The sequence below is a fragment of the Fundulus heteroclitus genome, chromosome 13, assembly GCF_011125445.2.
Source record: "Fundulus heteroclitus isolate FHET01 chromosome 13, MU-UCD_Fhet_4.1, whole genome shotgun sequence".
Lineage (NCBI taxonomy): Eukaryota > Metazoa > Chordata > Actinopteri > Cyprinodontiformes > Fundulidae > Fundulus > Fundulus heteroclitus.
The window spans coordinates 26,985,943-27,006,126 of record NC_046373.1 but is presented as its reverse complement, the minus strand read 5'-3'; the positions used below and the strand labels follow the sequence as shown (position 1 = coordinate 27,006,126).

The window sequence follows — 20,184 nt, the reverse complement described above, 5'->3', positions numbered from 1 at the left end:
TAAAATAAAAGCTGTTTGCCTCAAATAGTTAAATGATATAACAAATTGGCAAACCTTCAAGGGAGAAGGCACACAATACATTTTTATTGGGTGATTCAGTGAGATGGCTCATCAAATCAATGGTTCTACTGTTCACTGCCCCTCTTTTCCGGTTATTACGGTACAGCAGCAGCCGCAGTCATGCGCTGATGTTTATCCCTGCCTGGGTTCCGCTGCACAGCCGCTCTGGACTGATTTCACCTCCGTAACAGGAGCCCGAAATAGCCGATCGCTCCTTCCAGGTATGTAAGCAGAAATCTCAACCAGAAATGGGAAATATTAAAGTACGTCATTATCGAAAAGCTTTGAAAAACGCATTCTGCCTTTGCGCACCGCTACTGCGTTTTTTCCTCTAATGCGTAAAAGTAAACTGAATTTGGCTGCAGGATGCAGTTGTATGCCTGAAACAGAGGTGCCATTATAATGTATTCTTAAAAAGCGCGTTAGTGGAAGCTCCGTGGGATTTACTGCTCTTCTGTTTCTTGGTTTTTGTCTTTATTTTCTCCTTCGAGGTCGCGTCATCCTTCTAATGTGAATATCTGATTCGCTCCTCAGCTCCACTTCCTGCCAAGTCAGAAAGGAAAGGGATTCAAAAAGGGCCTCGCGGTTCTGATTCTGGTTCAGATCAAGGGGTTGACGCCGACTTACTTGCCGAGTTGAATCCACAGACGTCTGGGTTCATGCCGGATTTTGAGCATTTCAGATTTTCCTACTCAAGAATGAATCCTGTCCTGGGAGAGAGCGGCTTCCTGGCTCCGCAGCATCATCAGATGACGGGCCAGAGCGAGGCGGCCATCCCGGAGCCAGGTTACATCCTTGGGGACAGCGGAGGATTTGGGCCCGATGGCTTCTACGGGCTGGATCTGGGTGTGCTGCCGCCGTCCTCCAGCCAGGCCTACTTGCACCTGAGCAGTCCCCTGCACCGGGTGCCCCCTGCGGCCACGGCGCTGCGCAACGACCTGGGCTCCAACATCAGCGTGCTGAAGACCCTGAATCTGCGGTTCCGCTGCTTTTTGGCTAAGGTGCACGAACTGGAGCGCAGGAATAAGGTTCTGGAGAAGCAGCTGCAGCAGGCCGTGGAGAACAGCAGCGGAGGAGAGGGGCATCACAAGCCACTGACCAAAGACACGGGGGTCCAGACTGGATTTATCGGACCAATTCCATCCCGGCCGAACTGCATCCCGCTCCATAATTCGGCTTACCTACCTGGCGGCCTCCTCTCCCCAACCCTGAAACCCCCTCCACTCCTGGGAAACAACCTGAACACTGATTCGAACTCCAACCTCACCTCGTTGGGTCTAGCGCAGAGTCCGAGCGACTCGAGCAGAACCGCGACCAACATCAACGAAAAGCACTCGGCCTACAGCAGGCCGGCCCCCAGCACCACGCTGCCACCACCGCCGCGCTTCATCCCCGGAACCATCTGGTCCTTCAACCACACCCGCCGCTTCGGCCTGGGCAGGGAGTCGTGCGTCACGGCGGGGCCCGGCACCTCCTGGCCGCACCCGGACGGCATCGGGGTCCAGATTGACACCATCACGCCTGAGATCAGAGCTCTGTACAACGTGCTGGCCAAGGTGAAGAGGGAAAGGGACGAATACAAGCGGAGGTAGGGCCTGCAGAAGCTTGATCCGGTGAACTAAAGTAAATGAATTTTCAGTTGTTCTTTTGGTTGGGTCTTAAATAGGGGCTAAAACTTTACCATGTTCATTTTAAGCTTGAGTTTTTTTAGGGTAAAGGATGGTGTAAACTCAGGGGTGGTCCTAGATGGCAGCCAACAGGGGCCATTGCCCCTGTGGAAATGGTCCTGGCCCCTGTTATGGCTCCTGTATGAAAGAAATAACATTAAATGCACTTCTTATGATTATATGCACTGGCAAATTAACCATAACCGATTGGTAATTTTGACCAATTTAATTTTTTACCTATACGGTTTTACTCTAACAAGGATTTAAAAATGAAGATGTCAGGACTAGGATCACGGTTTTTATCTGCTGGATCAGGGGTCTGACATCCCCAGTTCCAAGTGGCTCACTTAATATTTTTAAACATTTAAATCTTGCCGTTTAATTTTTTTATTTGTTTGTTCTGTGCCCCTATGATAAAACATTGGCCCCACTGGTAAATTTGGCCTAGAACTGGCACTGCGTAAACTGTAAGACATCATTTTGAAAGTATCACTAGGCAAACATATAAATTAAATTTTAATAATCTAAAATTAGTTTGATGTAATGTTCAATATTTGTCAAATTGTAAAACAGCACGTTTTACATATTACCAAAACAATCTGAATAGATTTTCAGATGCACACAGACACAGCTGCCTGACTTCATTGCCTTTTTGTGCTTTTAAAATTCTGACTTATTATTTTCCGAGCTTGATGTTTCTCCAGGACAAACTTTCAACCACGTAGCTTTCATACCATATTGGTTTTCTTTTATTTCACACCTAGGGGTACATGTTTGGGTTATTCTAATATATATATTTTGGTCAGTTTTTATGAGCAACAACAGCTCTATTTATGGAGCCGCATTCTTTTCTCTAACTGCCTAACAATTATGACACTGATGAAACGTTGCCTAATGTAGGGACTTTTTGGGCCATTTCGTGTGGCCTCTGAAGCTCCAAAGCTGTTTTGACATGCAGAACAGAATTTTGCAAAACAGAATTATTTTAAGCAATGTTAGAAAAGCCTAAAAAAGGTTACTCGTACTCGCCCACTTCTGTTTACCTGGGTTGCACGGGCAGCAGACCCAACGGATGCCCAGACTTCCCCCTCTCCAGACTCCTCTACCAGGTCTTCTGGGGGGAACCTGAAACGTTCCCAGGACATATTATAAGTTCACACTGCAGGAAAATGCGACCCAAATCTGATCTTTTTGTCCATACGCGACTCATAGCCGTGTTTTTAACGGCAGTGTGAACAGCCTGATTCCAGTTTTTTTCACCCCTCAAAAAATCTAAATTTGTGCCACTTCCATATGTGCTACTAATTCAGATAATATGAGATATTTTTCAAAGCATCCTTGATCTGAAAGGTCATATCGCATTTTATCCGCCTTTCACTCTCCTGTCTCTCACCACACATCTGCACACAGCAGTAGCAGTTAGCGCTCCATAAAAGACCATTTTTAATAGATATCCTGCTTTTTTCTTACCTTATTTCGTCTTGCTATGATGTGGTCTTAATACCGTCGGCTCCCATTGCTAAACAGCTTTCAAATAATTAACAAGGAGAGACGCCCAGACAGTATCTGCAGGCTTTTTATTCTTTTAATGAAAGTTTACTAAAGACTTCTAGAAACAATTACATTCACCATTACTTCCACGCATGCGGGTCGCTTTCCAGTCTTGAACCGTTCAGACAGAAGTCTGATGACGGCCGCATTTAATAGTAATTTGAACGGCTACCTAAAGAAAATCTGATTTCAGTGAAAAAAAAAAATTGGAATTGAGCATCAAGACCTGCAGTGTGAACGTAGCCTAGTCTCTGCAGTGTGTCCTGGGCTTCCTGCCGGTGGGACATCCCTGTGGAACACCTCCAGGGAGACGTCCAGAGGCCACTGAGAACAAATGCCCCCACCACCATTTCAGCCGCTTGTATCCAGGATCTCGTTGTTTCGGTCATGACCCAAATCTCATGACCACAGGTGAGGGTAGGACGTAAAGCCATCTGTAACTTCAGAGCTTTGCCTTTCGGCTCAGCTGTCTCTGAAAAAAAAAATAAAGAGGACAAGCCGAGAACCATGACCTCGGACTTGGAAGAGCTGATCTTTGCCCCCACTGCTTAGCAGCTGATAGTTAATATGGTGAATCATTCAATTCAATAAAAGGTTATTTATATAGCGCCAATTCATGAAACATGTCATCTCAAGGCACTTTCCAAAGTCCAATTCAATCAGATTATACAGATTGGTCAAAAAATGTCCTATGTTGTTTTTGTAAGTTGTCTTATGGATTTATTTGTCTTTTATTTTTTTTCTTGCATTTGCATTTGAAGTACATGATGTGAATTTATGATAAAAAAATAAAAAAGTGACCAAACATTTCAGGTCCGGTAAATAATTAATTTTGAAATAAATGACAGAGAGCTGTTTGCTGCAGACTCATCTTCAGTCACAAGTTCAGAGTTTCTGCATTACTCTCCCGGTCCATGTCCCTGTGAACAACCTGCTGGTTGTGTGTGGCTGGAGAAGCTGTCTGTGTAAAAGTTTCCTGTCAGACGGTTGGATCGCCTCCGTCTCTGTTCTCCTGAACCCCTCCTCCTCCCCCTCTGTGCTGACTTTTGTTTTGCTACCTGCAATGCAGCACCAGCCTGTGACCGCCAGCGGTGATGTAACCCAGCCTGCCATCTCCCTCGCCGTCTCCTCTCCATGTCTCTTCCCCGCGTTTCCCCTCCTGCCTCCTGCCTCCGTGCATTCATTCGTCAACATCTCTCCGTCTCCAGCCCCGCCGTGCTCTTCGTGTCGTCTCAGAATTGCTTTCTGATTCTTTCTTTGCCTCTTTGACATAAGTCCCCACCGTCCTTGCTGAGTCCTCCTGCGCCTAATTAATGGGTTAAAAAAAAAAATAGGAATGGCTGCTAAACAGTTACTGTTTTTTTCTGTGTTCAGAGCTGTTTCCGCTAATGGAGACAGCAGCGAGTCTCCACTCTGAGAGTAATGTTAGCGTTGCCTTCGGTAATTGATGCTCTAAGGGGTTACAGTGACTCACACTCTGCTGAAGGAGAAAACAGCAATGATAGCAGAGAGGATTTTCTGTTTATTCATAACACCAGTGCTTTCAGATCGGTGCTCTGGGAGCCACTGACGGTATCTACTTTGCCTCTTTTCTTTCAGTCTTCCAACAGTCATGCTTAGGGCTGGGCCATATGGACCTAAAACATAAAATAATATCTCAATATGTTTAGTCTGAATCCTGATACACAATATTTATCTCAATACCTTTTTCTTTTCACAAAGGAAATCTAAAAAGGCATATATGTATCAAACTTTGATCCCTTTTTTAAGAAACAGCTTTAGATAAATATAAGAAACTGCTGAAAAATATCCGTCTGGAATACATAAAAGTTGTATTATTAATGTAAATTGTAACATATGATCGACTATCTCAAAATAAACGATATAGTCTCATCTTATGTCTTTTGAAAAAAAATCTTCAACATATTGCCCATCCCTGGTCATGCTGCGATATTTTGCAGCAAATTGTTTGACATCACAACCAAATGCTTTATAAATGTGACTTAGAGAATAAAAAAGAATATAAAGACCCCGTTATAGTCTGGCGGCGGGGAAATCCAGGTGCACAAGCAGCAATGAGCAAATTTACAACATGGGAATAAATACTGTACAGTTGTAAATGATTGAAAATTGCATATTCAAGAAGTCTATTTTGACAAAGTCCTTCTGCCACCCTCCACCTGCACTCTAAAGCATCTGTTATCTCAGCAGGTAGTCTGCTGTTCTCCTTCATGTTGTGACTCCTGTCCAGTTCATTGTTCAAGTGGACATCCAGGTACTTATCAGAGTCACCAGTGTCCGTGTGGCGGGTCTGTGCCTCCAGAAATCCACCACCAGCTCCTTGGTTTTCCCTGCGTTGATCGGGAGGTGGTTCCGTCGGCACCGGTCTACAAACTCCTGTATCGGCTCTCTGTGCTCTGAGTGACCTGCGATGACAGAGCCGTGTGAGAAGTTGGGGTTTTGATGAAAAAGTCTGAGCGTGTAGAGGGTGACCGGGAACAGTGCCTGCTCCAAAATGTGCACTAGCAAGTTGGAGAAAACAAACACATCTTAAAATTGACTTAAAGAAGAACTCTGGGCTGAGTGGGTGAGCTACTAGTTGACACCACGTGCTTGAGTGGTGCAGAAAATTATATCATTCTTATTTCACATGCAAAATGACAACCTGATATGTTAAAAAATTTAGTAATTATATAATGAAGTTGTGAAATGTTGGTATTTGACCTTTTATGATGAGCTGGAAAAAGATGTGTGTCAAAGAAGTCTGTGAAACCCCGACTAATAAAAACCTGCAGCAATAAGCTCCACTTTATGGCTTTAAGCCTACCAAGCCGTGGCTTGATATTCTCTTTGTAAATTCTGCGCCAGGTTAGCCAGCCGCTGTGGTAAACCTTCAAATTAAGCTTCATTTATTATTATTTTTTGGCTTTTAAGTGTACAAACCAAATAAACGTGGTGTGTACAGTTAAAAGTTGGCTTATCTCTTCCTCTCAACTTTGTTAAATTTCAATAAAAAGTAATTTGGTTTTTTTCTGAGACAATTGCCTCATAACATCTTTATTTTAAATTCAAAACAATGCAGTGTATTCATATACCAGTTCTCAAAAATCCCAATACTGGCATTGAGTAAATAACCCAAATCCAGATATCCATGGCGTTAAATTAAAGGAAATTCATTCAATCCAATATAATTATATTCAGTCAGGTTCAAATCATGATTCGTGTTCAGTTCAACACAGTTAATTTTTATATCAGTGCTGTTTATTTATATGTTTAAAACTAATGCTGAACAAAACTGATCTCAGGCACTATAAAAAACGAATCCAAAGAGTCCATATTAAGTCTACAAACCAGTTCAATCCAGTTCATTTTAATACAGGTCAATTCAGTCCATGTTTACTAGACCGGTGCATTTCCGTTTAATCCACAACGGACTGAATAGATTCCTAATCTCGTAAATGTACTGCAGCAGTGCTCGGATTTCATTCTTAAAACTTCTCAGCTCCTTTGCAGTCACTTGTAGACTTTCACTGCGGACATTGTGGCCATACCAGACATCAGCCAGCAGTTTGACGTCACCACAAATGATCCATCTGCTCGGGAAGAAACCGTGAGTCAGTGAGGTAATCAATCAGAAAGCTCGCCACAGAGCAACGTGTCGAGACTTTAAATGGGACAAGCCACAAGGACATCAGCCTCCTCTGCCTCCTGAGCACAAGCCACCATGTCTGAGGATACCTTTTTGCTGCCGCTGGTCACGGCATTTGCTTTTGCTGTTTCCCCATTTCAATAAACTCAAAAATATCTGTTCTGAGTTGCTAAAATTGGAAACCGGTGAGATAAATCCAAGTCTTTTCTGTTTTGGGGTAAAGGAAAAAGTAACAAACAGCTCAGAGGTGAGACGCAGATTTCTCTGTCTCCTGTTTCTCAGGAGAGCAACGGGAAGAATATTAAAGCCATCTTATACAAGATAAACTCTTTGAAACAACGCATTTCTTGTCTGCTACGTTTTGCCGTTTAAACTCTGTCTATAGCGGCTGCTGGTTCTGATCAACTCAATGGCCTACATCTTGTAGGATTACCATTATTGCCTAATTTACTATAAATGCTTTTTTTCATCTCCACAAATCAAGTCTTACAAACCAGGACAGAAAGTAGTTATTTCCCCTCATTTACACATCAATAATAATGTTTTCAGCTAAGCTGCCATCTGCTTTTTATTTCTTTCAAAACCGTTTTCTTGCTCTTAATTTTTTATCGATCAATTTAACAAATATTTCGTTTTTATAGACTGAGCGAGATCAAGGGCAGGGTGTTTTTTTAAGTTGTTGTTTGGTTTTTTTTGCACAATGTACTTAATGCACATGAAAATAAACTTAAATATCATGGTACGCAAAGTCATGCAACAAGATATAGAAAAAATTGCTTGCTTTTATTGCAGTGACATTTAAAAATTGTAATTATGAAATTGTGTGAAATTTAGCAACAGCATCTGACCAGATGGATTAAATTTCATTGCTGTCAACATTGCAAACAGGAGGGAATTTAATTTCCCTTTATAATGAATAAAGTATTTCTGAACTGAATTGAACCGAGGGTTAAACATCTGTTAGATTTGGACCATTGGGGCATTTTAAAACTCAACAGGAGGTGTTATTTTTACTCGGACATCATTTTGAAAAAGCCATTTGACCTATACGTCCAAAAGTAGCACCAAAATGTCTTCCTTTGTGTTACTGCTCAGTGTTTTTCTGTAAAGAGGATCATGTCCCAGAAATCATCCAAGCATTTGGTCCTACAGAAACTTCTCTGTCTCTGACTATTTCTGTCTTCTCTTCATTTTGACTCTGTGCATCGGAGTATCCTCACTGTTCTGCTTATGTAACAGAAGCTGAATATTAATGCTAGAAGATCCTTGGTGCTGCACGCCATCTTTTAAACAACGTGGGACCGATTCTGTCTCAAAGCTTAAGAGCTAAATTCTTCATCTGTCTCACCTAGAAATGAGGTTGCATTCAAAAACATTTATATTAATGAAACTGTGTAACAAAAAGTTGAATATTCCAGTTAAAAGCAATAAGTGCTTAAATTTGTTGAATAGCTTAACGAGTTTAAGTTTTTGTAAACTTCATATTGGCCGGCAAATGTGTCCCAGTTGATAACTGATTTCCTGACGGGAAAATCGATCTAAGTATTAATGTTACAAAGAGCTGACTTGACTTTATGATTTCCTATTAAGAAATTTCTGTGTGTGTGTGTTCACAGATGGGAGGAGGAGTATGCAGCCAGGATGGATCTGCAGGAGAGGGTGGCTGAACTTGAGGAGGTACGTAACCACTTGATCAGAGTTATTAGGTTTAGGTATCAGTTACGTTAAACAAGGTTGGTTTGGACAGGATGTTTTTTCCCTTTGATAAGTTAAATCAGGATTTAAAAATTATTTTTTTTCTGTTCACTCAGGTTAACTTTGTCTGATACAAAACGTTGTTGGATTATCTGAGATGTTAAAGTGTGACAACAAAGAAACTAAAATAGAAAAAAAAAAAACATATAAAGGGACAAATCAACTTTTCATACCACTAGGACTCTATTATAAACAATTTATTTAATTCCCATCAGTGTTTCCTGGTTAAAAAAATAAGTGAAGTGAATGGTTACATTTTTAAATCTTCAGGGAAACAAGAAAATGGACAACATGAATCCAAACTGTCACCATAATATCAATGTGCTGTCTTTCTTTTGGGGTCTGCATGTGTAAATAACAATAACGCCTTCCGCTGACCTCCCCACCTGCTGCAGGTTCTCCATGTTCTGCTGAGGGCAGCTGGAGAACCACACACTGCAGCAGAACACCAGGAGGCTCTCTAGCACTGACCTGTAGAGGTTTGTTAGCAGCTGGGGAGGGCAGAGAACACACTTTAACCTCCTGAGGAATAATAGTCTTTGTTGGGCTTTCCCCACCTGGTGTTACGTGTGTGTGTTCCAGGTGAGTTCAGCAGGGATGTGGAAACCCAGGAACTTGTGGTTCCTCCTCGCCGTAAATCGAGAGGGTAGTGTGCATCATGTGCTTAGAGTTCTAATAATTGCTTCTTTCATCTTTGAGATGTTGAGGTCCAGGTTATTTTTTCGACACCATGGTGTCAAGTACTGGAACTCCTCTGTGTAGGTTGACTCATTATCAGAAATCAGACCTGCAACAGCAGCGTTATCGTCAGACTTGACTGTGGTGTTTGGTGGAGTGGATGGGGGCAGCAGTCATAGAGGAACATTGGATAGAGAGGTGGCTGAGGACAAACCCCTGGGGTGTCCCTGGGATCTAGATACCTGGTTGTATGTACTGACCCATCCAGGGGTCAGTACATATGACCAGGTATCCATATCTGGATACCTGGTTATATGTATCCATGGTATCCATGTCTGTTCTGGAGGAAGTCCAGAACAGACATGGATACCATGGATACATATAACCAGGTATCCATATCTGGATACCTGGTTATATGTATCCATGGTATCCATGTCTGTTCTGGAGGAAGTCCAGAATCTACCTGCAAAGTTGGGTTGCCACTGGTGGTGATGGGTCTGCAGTCAGACTCGCGGCTTTCCGGTTACCAGATGAAAACAGCAGCCACTGATCCACAGCTGAATATAAAAAGGCCCACATGCCCGCTGCTGAACATACCTGCACAATATCAGGAAAACATGTAATTGTGGCCGTATTGCTAAGTATTATAATGAAGATGTTGATTAGAATTAACCAGAATTTTCCTGATTGGTGTTCTTATTTGTCTTCCTTAAACTGTCCAAAAAAACTTTTTTTTTTTAGCTTGTGTATCTTGGCTAATAGAATATATTATTTTACTATACTGTAGAAGATATTAGAGATATATTATACATCTGTCAGGCTTGGGCTTTGAAACAGGCTAAAATATGACAAATGCAGAATTTGCATCACACTTGACATATAATCTTACAAAGTATTGCATCCAAACTGCAGACCTTCATGTTTGCAATAATGCAATGACGATTGTAATTATTTTGTGCTGCTCTACTACTGAGTATGGTAAAAGATCTGTGATTCTGTGGGCTTGCTTCTCTTCCAAAGGACCTCAATCAATCAATCAACCAATCAATCAAACCTTTATTTATAGATCACTTGCACACCCAAGTTGACCAACCTACTGTGCAGATCCATAAATTTGGAAGAAAAAAAGCCAAACAGAAACAACAACAAATGACAAACAAATTAAAACAGCTAAAACATTGTAAAACAGTAAGTAAAATAAATTAGGAGACTAATAATAAGAAAAGCCTGATATTTCTGCTGAAGTTGAATTAAAAGCCAAGTTAAAAAGATGTGCTTTTAAGAGACTTTAGTATTCTTTATATTATATATTATATATTATATATTATATTATTATATATTATATTTCTTTACAATAAGAGGAAGATTGTTCCAGAGTTTGGGAGCAGCAACAGAAAAAGCTGTCTCCTCGGGTCACTAGATGAGTCCTGAGAACATTTAATAACTTTAACAATTCCCTGTACAATAACTCAAAATTCTTTGTGTTTTCTAGGACCTGCAGGAGAGTGAAGTGTGCCAAGATGAGCTGGCTCTCAGGGTGAAGCAGCTCAAGGCAGAGCTTGTTCTTTTCAAAGGACTTGTCAGCAACGTGAGTGTGTGTATTCTTGTTAAAAACACTTTCAACTGTTAGAGTATTAAAAATGAAAGAGAATAGACAGACACGTTAATGCATCTGGATCTTGTTAGAAATTATTTCCTGTTTGTTACTTTCTACTTTGTTATTGAACTATGGGGTGCCACTAGGGACATTATTCAGAACCAGCTTCCATATTACATGTAGAATTAAACTCTTCCACATACTATAGTGAAAATCTTGCACAAACACTAGTGAAAAATCTTTCATAAAAAGTAGTGAAAACTGTTTATATAAAATGGTGAGAACTTTTTATATAAACTAGTGATAAGATTTCATACAAATGAATGAGAACCATAAATACAAACTGCCAAATATTTTCTGATTCAGATGAAAATGAACGTTTTTAGTGAAACAGGGTTTAATTAGACTAGAAGTTCTAGTTTAAAATGGAAGTTGTTCTGGTTAGCTTTGCGCATATTTTGTATCAGCAATCTGCTGCTGATATTTTCCCAATCAAAATACTGATGTCTGCTCAGCGACCGGCTGAACACCTCACAGAAGCTGTAAGAAGTGTAACGTCTAATTAAACACCTTGCTGTGTCTTTTTCCTTTTCATTTAAACTCAGAAAATATTTGACTAGTTTATATGAAAGGTTTTTACCACTGTTAATGAAAGGTTCTAACCAGTTTATGTGAAAAGTTCTCAGTACTTTAAGCGACAGGTTCTAACTATTTGATGTGAAAGGTTATCGCTAGTTTGTGTGAAAAGTTCTTACTAATTTGTATAAATGGTTTTTACTAGTTTATATGAAAGGTTCTCACTAGTTTGCATAAACAGTTTTTACTAGTTAGTATGAAAGGTTCTCACTGCTATATATGAAAAGTTCTCACTGATTTGTATAAACGGTTTTTACCAGTTTGTATGAAAGGTAGAGCTTTTCACCCGGTTTATATGAGCAGTTTTCACTACTTTGTATGGGAGCTTTTCACTAGTGTTTGGGCAATGTTTTCATTTCAGTAGCTATTGTATGTAGAAGAGTTTCATTTCATATGTGATATGGAAGCTGGTTCTGATTATTGTACCTGATGCCCCTCCATACTGAACATCCACTTCCAAATGACATCCCATGACAGTTCAGCAGATGATGGGTTCTTTTCACATGACCCAAATCTGTGCCAACAGATATCTCTTTTTCACCTGTTTTCTTTAGGACCTGTCTGATTTAGAGTGCAAGATTCAAGAAAAGGCCATGAAGGTGGACATGGATATCTGCCGGCGTATTGACATCACAGCTCGCCTGTGTGACGTTGCCCAGCAGAGGAACTGCGAGGATGTCATTCCCATCTTCCAGGTACGTCTGCTTCAACGATTGTCCAGTAAAAACCTTTACCTCTGGGTTAAATCTACATGACTTCACCCATCAGGTACCCACTCCCCCGTCAGCGTGCAGCCGCCGCACCAGGAAGCCGAGCGGGCAGTCACAAAAGAGCGGGGACGGAGACGAACTGAGCGTGTCGGAGAGCGAGGGGGGCGGAGCCAGAGACGAGGAGTCCAGCAGCACGTCGGCCAGTCTGATAAACGAGCAGATGCAGAAGATGCTGAATCACCTGTAAGTAGCGTCTGTCTCCGCATAGCGACGTTAAATCACAGTGTAGCTGATGTGTCTGCATCTGTTGGGAAGGAGGGAGTGTGAGTTTGAAGATGACTGTGACAGTCTGGCCTGGGAGGAGACTGATGAAACTCTTCTACTGTGGGAAGATTTTCCTGGATGCACACTGGGAGTTGAAGCACAGGGAGAGGTACACACACGTTATAAATTTTCTTTATTTCTTACTTGTGTTTTGAACTATTAGCAAAAATCTGTGATGTCACCCAGCTGTGCCACGAAACCAGCTGTTGTTCTTGGTAGAAACGTTGTAGAACAAGTTATATTTTTATCCCATTACAGCCACAAACCTCATTGTATTTTATTAGGACTTTGTGATTTTACTGTAACACAATTTATTTTAATTTAACCTTTATGTAACCAGGATATAGTCCGATTAGGATTAAAAAAACTCTTTTTTTAAGGGAGTCGTGGCCAAGAGGCAGCAACCAATGGATACACAAAAGTTACATAGTTAAAAGAAAACAAGAAACTATGAAAAACAGGTACATGTTATTGAATCAGCCTGAAGAACTTTTAATTTGGTAGTAAAGGCGCTCAATGAGATAAGTTCAGTTATTTTCAATGTTTACTGAAGCAAGTACCAGGAGGAAGGCGCTGAGTGAATCGAAAGCCTTCTTCCCCAACTCAGGAACAGAAAGAAACAGCAAACTTCTGTGAGCGAAAGTTACACCAGTCGACGTTTCTCAGTGCGATTGCAGTACAGATATAGGATGGGACAAGTCCAAGTAATGCCTTTTAAATTAAAGTTAACCAATGGGAATCCCTTTGAGCAGCCAAACCTGGCCGTCCCACCCATGACCATAAATCATGATGCCGTTGTGATGAACCTCAGAGAAGAAAGACAGACAGAGTCTAGCATCTGGAGACATTGTGTCGAAGCAATCACTCACAGAAGATCTCAGGGGATTTACAGAAGAAATAGTGCACAGAAAAAAATTATACACTGCATTAATTAATCTTTTACCAATTAAAATGAAAGACAACAAAAGTCAAGAAATACATTTTCAGACAAGATTAAAGATAAAAAGTTCATTTCCAACGTTTTTCTGCATTTATCAATTGTGCAACTTTTTTTCTTTTCTTCTCATAAATCCAGCTAAGAAAGTTAAATACATTTGAAACAAGGTTTAATTTTAAATACTGATCTTTATTAAGCTGTTCAGTTGAAAAAAAACTAACGGAACTCTCGAGGTATGGAGAAATTTAATTTGTGATCATTATGTAAGGTTAAAAGTAGGCCTCGGTCCTTTTAAATCAAGTAAAAAAATAAAGGTCAATTCAGAATTTTTGCACAATACTTTATTATCTGAAACAAAAAAGGACTAAGAAACGGGAGACTAGGAAAGAAAAAGGTTTAGACTTTACTGTTAATGCCTGCTTCAGTTTCTATAGTCTCGTCGTGTCATATGTCCCCACATTCAGGGATTTCCTACCATGGGCAGTTCTACCTCGCCCCACTTCCACCTGGGTCCATGAGCTATTTTCAGCCCAGCGTCTTCATGTAACGCAGTTCAACTTCAGTCCAGTGACGTCGGTGACATGCCCGTCCTGGTTACCAGTAATCTGTTAAACGAGATTAGACGCTGCTTAGTGAAATGCCAAAAAAGGCAACAGAGGCGGCTGGTATTTTCCTTCTGTAATTCATCCCTGCAAGGTTAAGGGTAAACTTGGACTCAGTTGTGTTGTCACAAAAACAATAAGGTATAAAAAAAAGAACATCCCTATTGTTCTTTTTTTATACCTTTAAAAGCACTTATCCCTTGTGAGTGCAGTATTTGTTGACACAGTTCCTATGTATCTTACTTTTTTTTTTACTCGGAAGCAAATATTTCACATTTCCAAGACAGACAGACGGATGTTTCTCCCCAATCTCCCAATCCAGTATTGTCTGTGTCTGTTTATTATCGCTGTAGCACAGTTAATGTATCAAAAGTTACCTTTTGCATATATCTGATTCCTACAGTACCATTAGAGCATCCCAAGTCCAACACTGCTACCTGTACCGGTGTCCAAAGAGGCCATTTTCTGCTCGTGCAATAATTTTATATGGCCCCTGCCCACAAGTCAAGAACGATGCAAATTTGACCCTCCAGTACTGGCGGTCGATACATATATACACATCTTAAATTTTATTAATGACAAAATAAAATATTATTAAGTGTTAAGTGTTTTATTAACTACCATATCTATATGGCTAAATACACACACATTGTCGAAGAAAGAGTGAGCCATATCCCAATCTCTTGGGTGAGAACACAACCTTTTCATGAGAAAAAAATGGAAATTATCTGTTTCTTTTAATAAAGCAAACCTCTGAGAATCTTTTTATGTTGCAGAACTGCGGTGATTCATGCGATGATCTTTTTCCTACAAAAAAAATCAAATCAAATCGTTTTGTTTCAATAAAATACTGCATGTTTTCTTCACTGTTGAGCAGGTAGAAATGAAACGTTTCACAATACAGTTAGTTGTGTGTTTTTAACCAAAACACAATTTTATGTTTTTTTTTTGGCCTGTGCTATTTTAAACTCAACAGTTTTAGTCCACCTGGAACAAAAAGTTTAGATGAATAGGATCATCACTATCATCAATGTCTAAATGAAACTCATCCGTTAAACAGATTAAAGGTGACCGTTGGCTTCAGGTCTGGGTATTTATAGAGAATTTATAGTGTTCTTAATTAACAGCATTACATGGATTTTTGTAAACTACTATTTTGGATAAAAAAATAATTTCCCCAGCTCTGAAGGTTGCGTAATCTGGACACTCTTCTCAATAGTTTAAAGTATAACAACACATTTGTTTGATGTTGTCCTTCCAGCAGGATGAGTCCATTGAGAAGGTGATTAAAGACACAGAGTCCATGTTTAAATCTAGGGACAAAGAATACCAGGACACTATTGACCAAATAGAGGTGAGACGGTTACGCTAATAATAAACCATAAGGTCAAATGTCTTATTGGGGGCTTTTACCTCCTCGGATGATCTGTTAATGTAAGTGATGTTAATGTCCGTGGGGTCCTCCTCAGCTGGAGCTGGCCACAGCCAAGAGTGACATGAACCGCCACCTGCACGAGTACATGGAGATGTGTTCCATGAAGCGGGGCCTGGACGTCCAGATGGAGACGTGCAGGAGACTCATCACGCAGAGCGGAGACAGGTAGGCCGCAGCGACTGCGCCGTGCTGGCCGGGACTTACATCAAGCCGCCGTTAATGTAGGTCATCTGCAACAGGTCGCTCCTGTAAATGAGATCCTGTATCTCAGTGAGACAACCGGTATAATTAAAGGTTGAATAATTTCACTTCATTTTAGAGCTTATTTTGATACTGAGCAAAACTATGGAGTCTTGTTTAGCCATTTAATTCTATCTTATGCAAGATTTCTGCAGGTTTTGAGTAAAAATCAACCGAAGTACAGATAGAACTTTTTTTAACATATACTGAAAACACGGAGAACTGTTAGAAACATTCGAGATGACTGCAGGGATTTGCAGAAAATATCAAATAGCTTTCTCACAGCTGAAATATTCCAGTAGAACATAATGTGAGAATGCAGATGTCTGCAGACCTTTACTTTAAACCTTCTCTGGACATCACACAGATAGTTTTCTTTCAGGATCTCTTTAGTTTACCCAGATAAAGGCATAACATGACATCAGCAGGTAATCCTCTAGTAGAGATTTTACAACAATTAGGTGACAGTGCGGAAGATTTTGTTGCTTCGTACTCTCATCAGTCAGCAACTGCCAATATGTATGGCTAAGGGGAGAGAAAAACGTTAGATTTGGTGTAAACGCAGCTCCAGGTGTATTTCTGCTCCGAGGCCTCCGTCCGCATCGAGCTGTCCCGTAAAGCCACTCTGGAATATTTACAAAATCGATCCAGTGTAGATGAGTGAAAACGGGTTCATGTGAAATATGTGCAATCAATCTTTCCCTTTTTTATTGTCTTTATGCAAATTCATCATATTACTCTGACAACCATTTGATTTTTAATCAAACATAGTGTACAGTATAAGGAAAACCTACGTTACAGTCCCAATTAAAGCAAGACAAAAAAGTATAAGGTTTAAGGGAGGTTTAGTACTTTAGATAAACTGACCACTGATGTTGCTCCTTTCTGTGAAAAGCATCCATGTCCCTTGAACTTGTCCACACTTTGTCACATTTAAACCACAAACCTGAAATCATTTAGTTGGGTTTGTTTTTTGTCCAGTAGACTAACACAACACAGCACCTAATTATGGAGCTTAGACGGTCCATGCTTTGTAGATCGGGGGGTTTTGATTGGATGGAGAGCATCTCTGCAGAGATCCAAACATTTCTGGCACAACTCGACCAAGTTTCAAGGTGCATGAAGAGCATAAAACTGGTCGATGAAAACTTCAGCAACGCTTGAAGGTTCAGGAGCAGACTTTGTTGACAGACCAACTCGTTTTGGCTTGTGGCCTTCGTCTGGGTCCTGAACAGTAATTTCAAAGTCTCTCCACATAATCTGAATTAGATTTTGGTCTTTACTTTGACTGGACCATCCTAACACGTGAATCAGGTTCATTGTTATCTAAACCTTCCCAGTGCAGCTCTGGCTGTGTGTTTAGGGTTGTTGTCCTGCTGTAAGGCGGACCTCTGCCCCGGTCTGAGGACTTTAGCAGCTTCTGGCAGGTTTTCCTCCACAATCGCCCAACTCTGACCTGCTTCTCCATCTCTGCAGAGGACATCGTCTCCTCAGCATGACGCTGCCGTTGCCACATTTCACAGCGGTGATGGCATAGTCAGGCTGCAATGGGCTGGGGTAGTTTGTCGCCACGTAGCGTTCTGCTTCTGGGCCAAAACGTTCGCTGTCGATCTCATCCGAGGAGAACAGCTTCCTCCTCTTGTTGGCTGGGTCCTCTGCATGCGCTTGTGGGAAGCTGCAAAAAGGACTTTTTCTGGCTTTCTTTTCAGCTTTGTATTTTTTTCTTATATTTTTCTGCAATCCATTGTAAATCAAAGCAGAGTGCTTGATATTGTAATTCGTTTTCTAGTAATGATGAATATTATGCAGTTAAATTTAGCTCTTCGCAGCATCAACATTATATTTATACATATAGTTCCCAAAAAAAGCGCTTAACTTCCAATCTGCCCTTCAGTTGTGTACCTTTCCTACACCAAAGGGAGGAATCACACGTTTGGAGTGGACTCCGGCCTGTTAAGCATTAAACTTTGCTCCTTTCTGCTTCATTACAGAAGATCCAACCCCGTCATCATACCGACAGCTGAGGACTCTGAAAAGGAGGAGAAGAAGGAGAATCCAACTCTACCTGCTAACCCGGAGAGCAGTAGTTCCTTTTGCAACATCAACGCTGGCATCCCGCCTGTGAACTGGAGAAAACCCTGACACTCATTCCCAACCTGCCGGTTCTTCCCGTAGTGCTCCGGGACCACTGAAAACAACACCAACGCAGAACTTCCACACATCGTAAAATGCATGATTTTTGTTGACCTTTCGAAAGACGTTTAAAGGGGAAACAGCGTCTTTGGCATTTCTGAAAACATCCTACGTACGTCTGGTACCACATGGCCAGAAAAATCAGCCAAAGCAACGAGAGGGAAGACAACAGCAGGCCCTTGAGTTTTGTTTTCTGTCTAAAGCAGAAGGAAAATATTCTCCAGCGACTTTCAGAAGCGACATTTAGTCCCATTCAGTGTCATTCAGAGAGAAAATGTACGCACCGACTGATCAGTATACCGCTGCCCTCGTGTGGTTACCTACAGTAATTACATTTAAAAGACAAAAACGCTACATTTAAAAAAAAGATTCACTGGCTTTAACCTCTGTACGATGAAAACGATGCACATTATTTTGCACAATAATGATTGTTTAGTGTGGGAGCCCATTTTTTGCACAGTCAGTAAAAAAAGGCTTTTCAGCAGCAGTATAAAATAGAGCAGCAATAAGGCTGAGACGAATGTAGTTTGTACACCTCAATTAAAATTAATATATAAAAATACCCCTAATTTTTCTCTTTTCTTATAGCATTTATTTTTTTATTTCAAATTTGTTTTGGAATGATATTCCTTTCCGGGTGTGAGCTCTGGAAATGTCTCCTAAGTCAGTAAATACAGTTAAAAATACCAATTGCAATTTGTTCAGCGTTAAGATAAGAAATTCCTTTATTGTCCCACATTGGGGAAATTCGGGCGTGACCTTAGAAAAGACACTTAACGAAAGTAGACGTTAATTATTAATGAAATAAACATTAAGATGAAGCATATTAAAAGCTTTATCTGTAAGGATTTGATTTATATGGACATCCTTGATAAAAAAAAAGCCATTTTTTAATATATATTTTATCCCATCTTTCCTCTTAGGCGGAGCTGATTCTTAATCGTTTTCTGAGATGCGGTTACTTATGGCAGGTTTACTTCTGAAGATTTCTTTGTAGGTTTGCCATATAGATGTAGCCCACTTGCTTTGGGTAAAACTAGACGTTGCACATCATTAGCAAACTCTCTGAACATTAAAGGAAACGAGTAAGAGATTCAACTTCATTTTATTTACGAAGAGAAACAAAAGCCATACTTTCTAACAAAAATCTGACTGAAAACACTTTTTTTAGTTTTTTTTATTATTTTTATTATTTGAAGCATATTTAAGCCCAATAAATGTTTATACATGAAAACAATTACCTATAACTTAATGACTTACGTTTATTTGGTATATTGAGTTTACTGCAAAACTGCACAATTTGGTAAAATAATTAAAAAAAAATAGTTTTGTAGCTACTAGACCTGATGGGACGGTTTAGACTGCAAGAGGCTTGTCTTTGTGTTCAGATCTGCAACCAGGATTAGGAGTAAATCCATAATTTGTTGATTTTACATGCCAGGCGTTGTCTGACCTGTAAATTGCCCATTTTTTGTGCAGAGCTGTATTATTGTATTTGATCCAAACACTGTGTACGATGCTGACCAGTTAATGCTGCAAGCTTTGTGTCTCATGATGTAAATGTTGCTGATTTTGAATGCAGTTTTACTTTTTTGTGTAAATGGCCAAAAACGATGTTATGAATTGTTTAGATCCTAACAGCAAAGCTGGTGTCAGAGTGATATACAAATAGGCTATTTTAGTGAAAATTAATTTCAAGAACAAATGAATGATCAAAGTTATGGGCATAAATAATAATCATAATATTTATTATTATGATTATTATTGTTTGTGTTGGGGAGTTCAGTTAGTTTTTGGTTTACTTAGCTGAAACAATTGCTGGTTTATATTTTTTTTACAAATCCTAATCCCTTATCCTAACATGTTGTTGTTGTTTTTTTTGTTGTATATGTTTTTTCCTCAGGAACACATTTACAGGTGTACCAAACGCACCTGAAACGACTTGATAGATTCTGTTGCTCTGCACTTTTTAATTACACATTCTCCTCTTTTCAGTCAAGCAATGTGCAGTTTTTCACCCATTTTGGTTATTTAACGTTGAGGTCAGAACAGAGTGGCTGCAAGTTCCACAAAACAGATCATTAGCAAGTGAAAGAACTGAGTGAAAGAAGATTGTGTCGGGTCAAATACCGATTACCTGAAGAAGATCG

The 20,184-nt window shown here is 40.2% G+C and overlaps 1 protein-coding gene across 5 annotated transcripts; it reads left to right on the top strand.

Moving 5' to 3' along the window:
• Positions 1–87: 87 nt before the first annotated feature.
• On the top strand, positions 88–19,860 carry LOC105934103 (intermediate filament family orphan 1). Of its 5 annotated transcripts, none has more exons than XM_036145526.1 (10): positions 88–281; positions 595–1,648; positions 8,544–8,604; positions 10,853–10,954; positions 12,148–12,288; positions 12,362–12,546; positions 12,619–12,736; positions 15,431–15,520; positions 15,636–15,766; positions 17,833–19,860. In XM_036145526.1, exons 1-10 carry the CDS (start codon positions 104–106, stop codon positions 17,981–17,983), a joined length of 2,211 nt encoding a protein of 736 aa, XP_036001419.1. In that variant the 5' UTR covers positions 88–103; the 3' UTR covers positions 17,984–19,860. The 5 variants fall into 5 exon arrangements, with proteins under 5 accessions (XP_036001419.1, XP_036001420.1, XP_036001418.1 ...); XM_036145527.1 differs by having other exon boundaries at positions 89–281; positions 10,853–10,948; XM_036145525.1 differs by having other exon boundaries at positions 91–281; positions 15,428–15,520.
• Positions 19,861–20,184: the final 324 nt, after the last annotated feature.

What these genes read in the sequence shown, in the direction of transcription:
- LOC105934103 (XM_036145525.1), top strand. Translation starts at nt 104, where the DNA reads ATGGCTCATCAAATCAATGGTTCTACTGTTCACTGCCCCTCTTTTCCG. An exon ending in GACTTGTCAGCAACGTGAGT is followed by an intron (nt 10,955 to 12,147) that starts GTGTGTATTCTT and finishes TGTTTTCTTTAG; the next exon opens with GACCTGTCTGATTTAGAGTG. An exon ending in ACACTATTGACCAAATAGAG is followed by an intron (nt 15,521 to 15,635) that starts GTGAGACGGTTA and finishes GGTCCTCCTCAG; the next exon opens with CTGGAGCTGGCCACAGCCAA.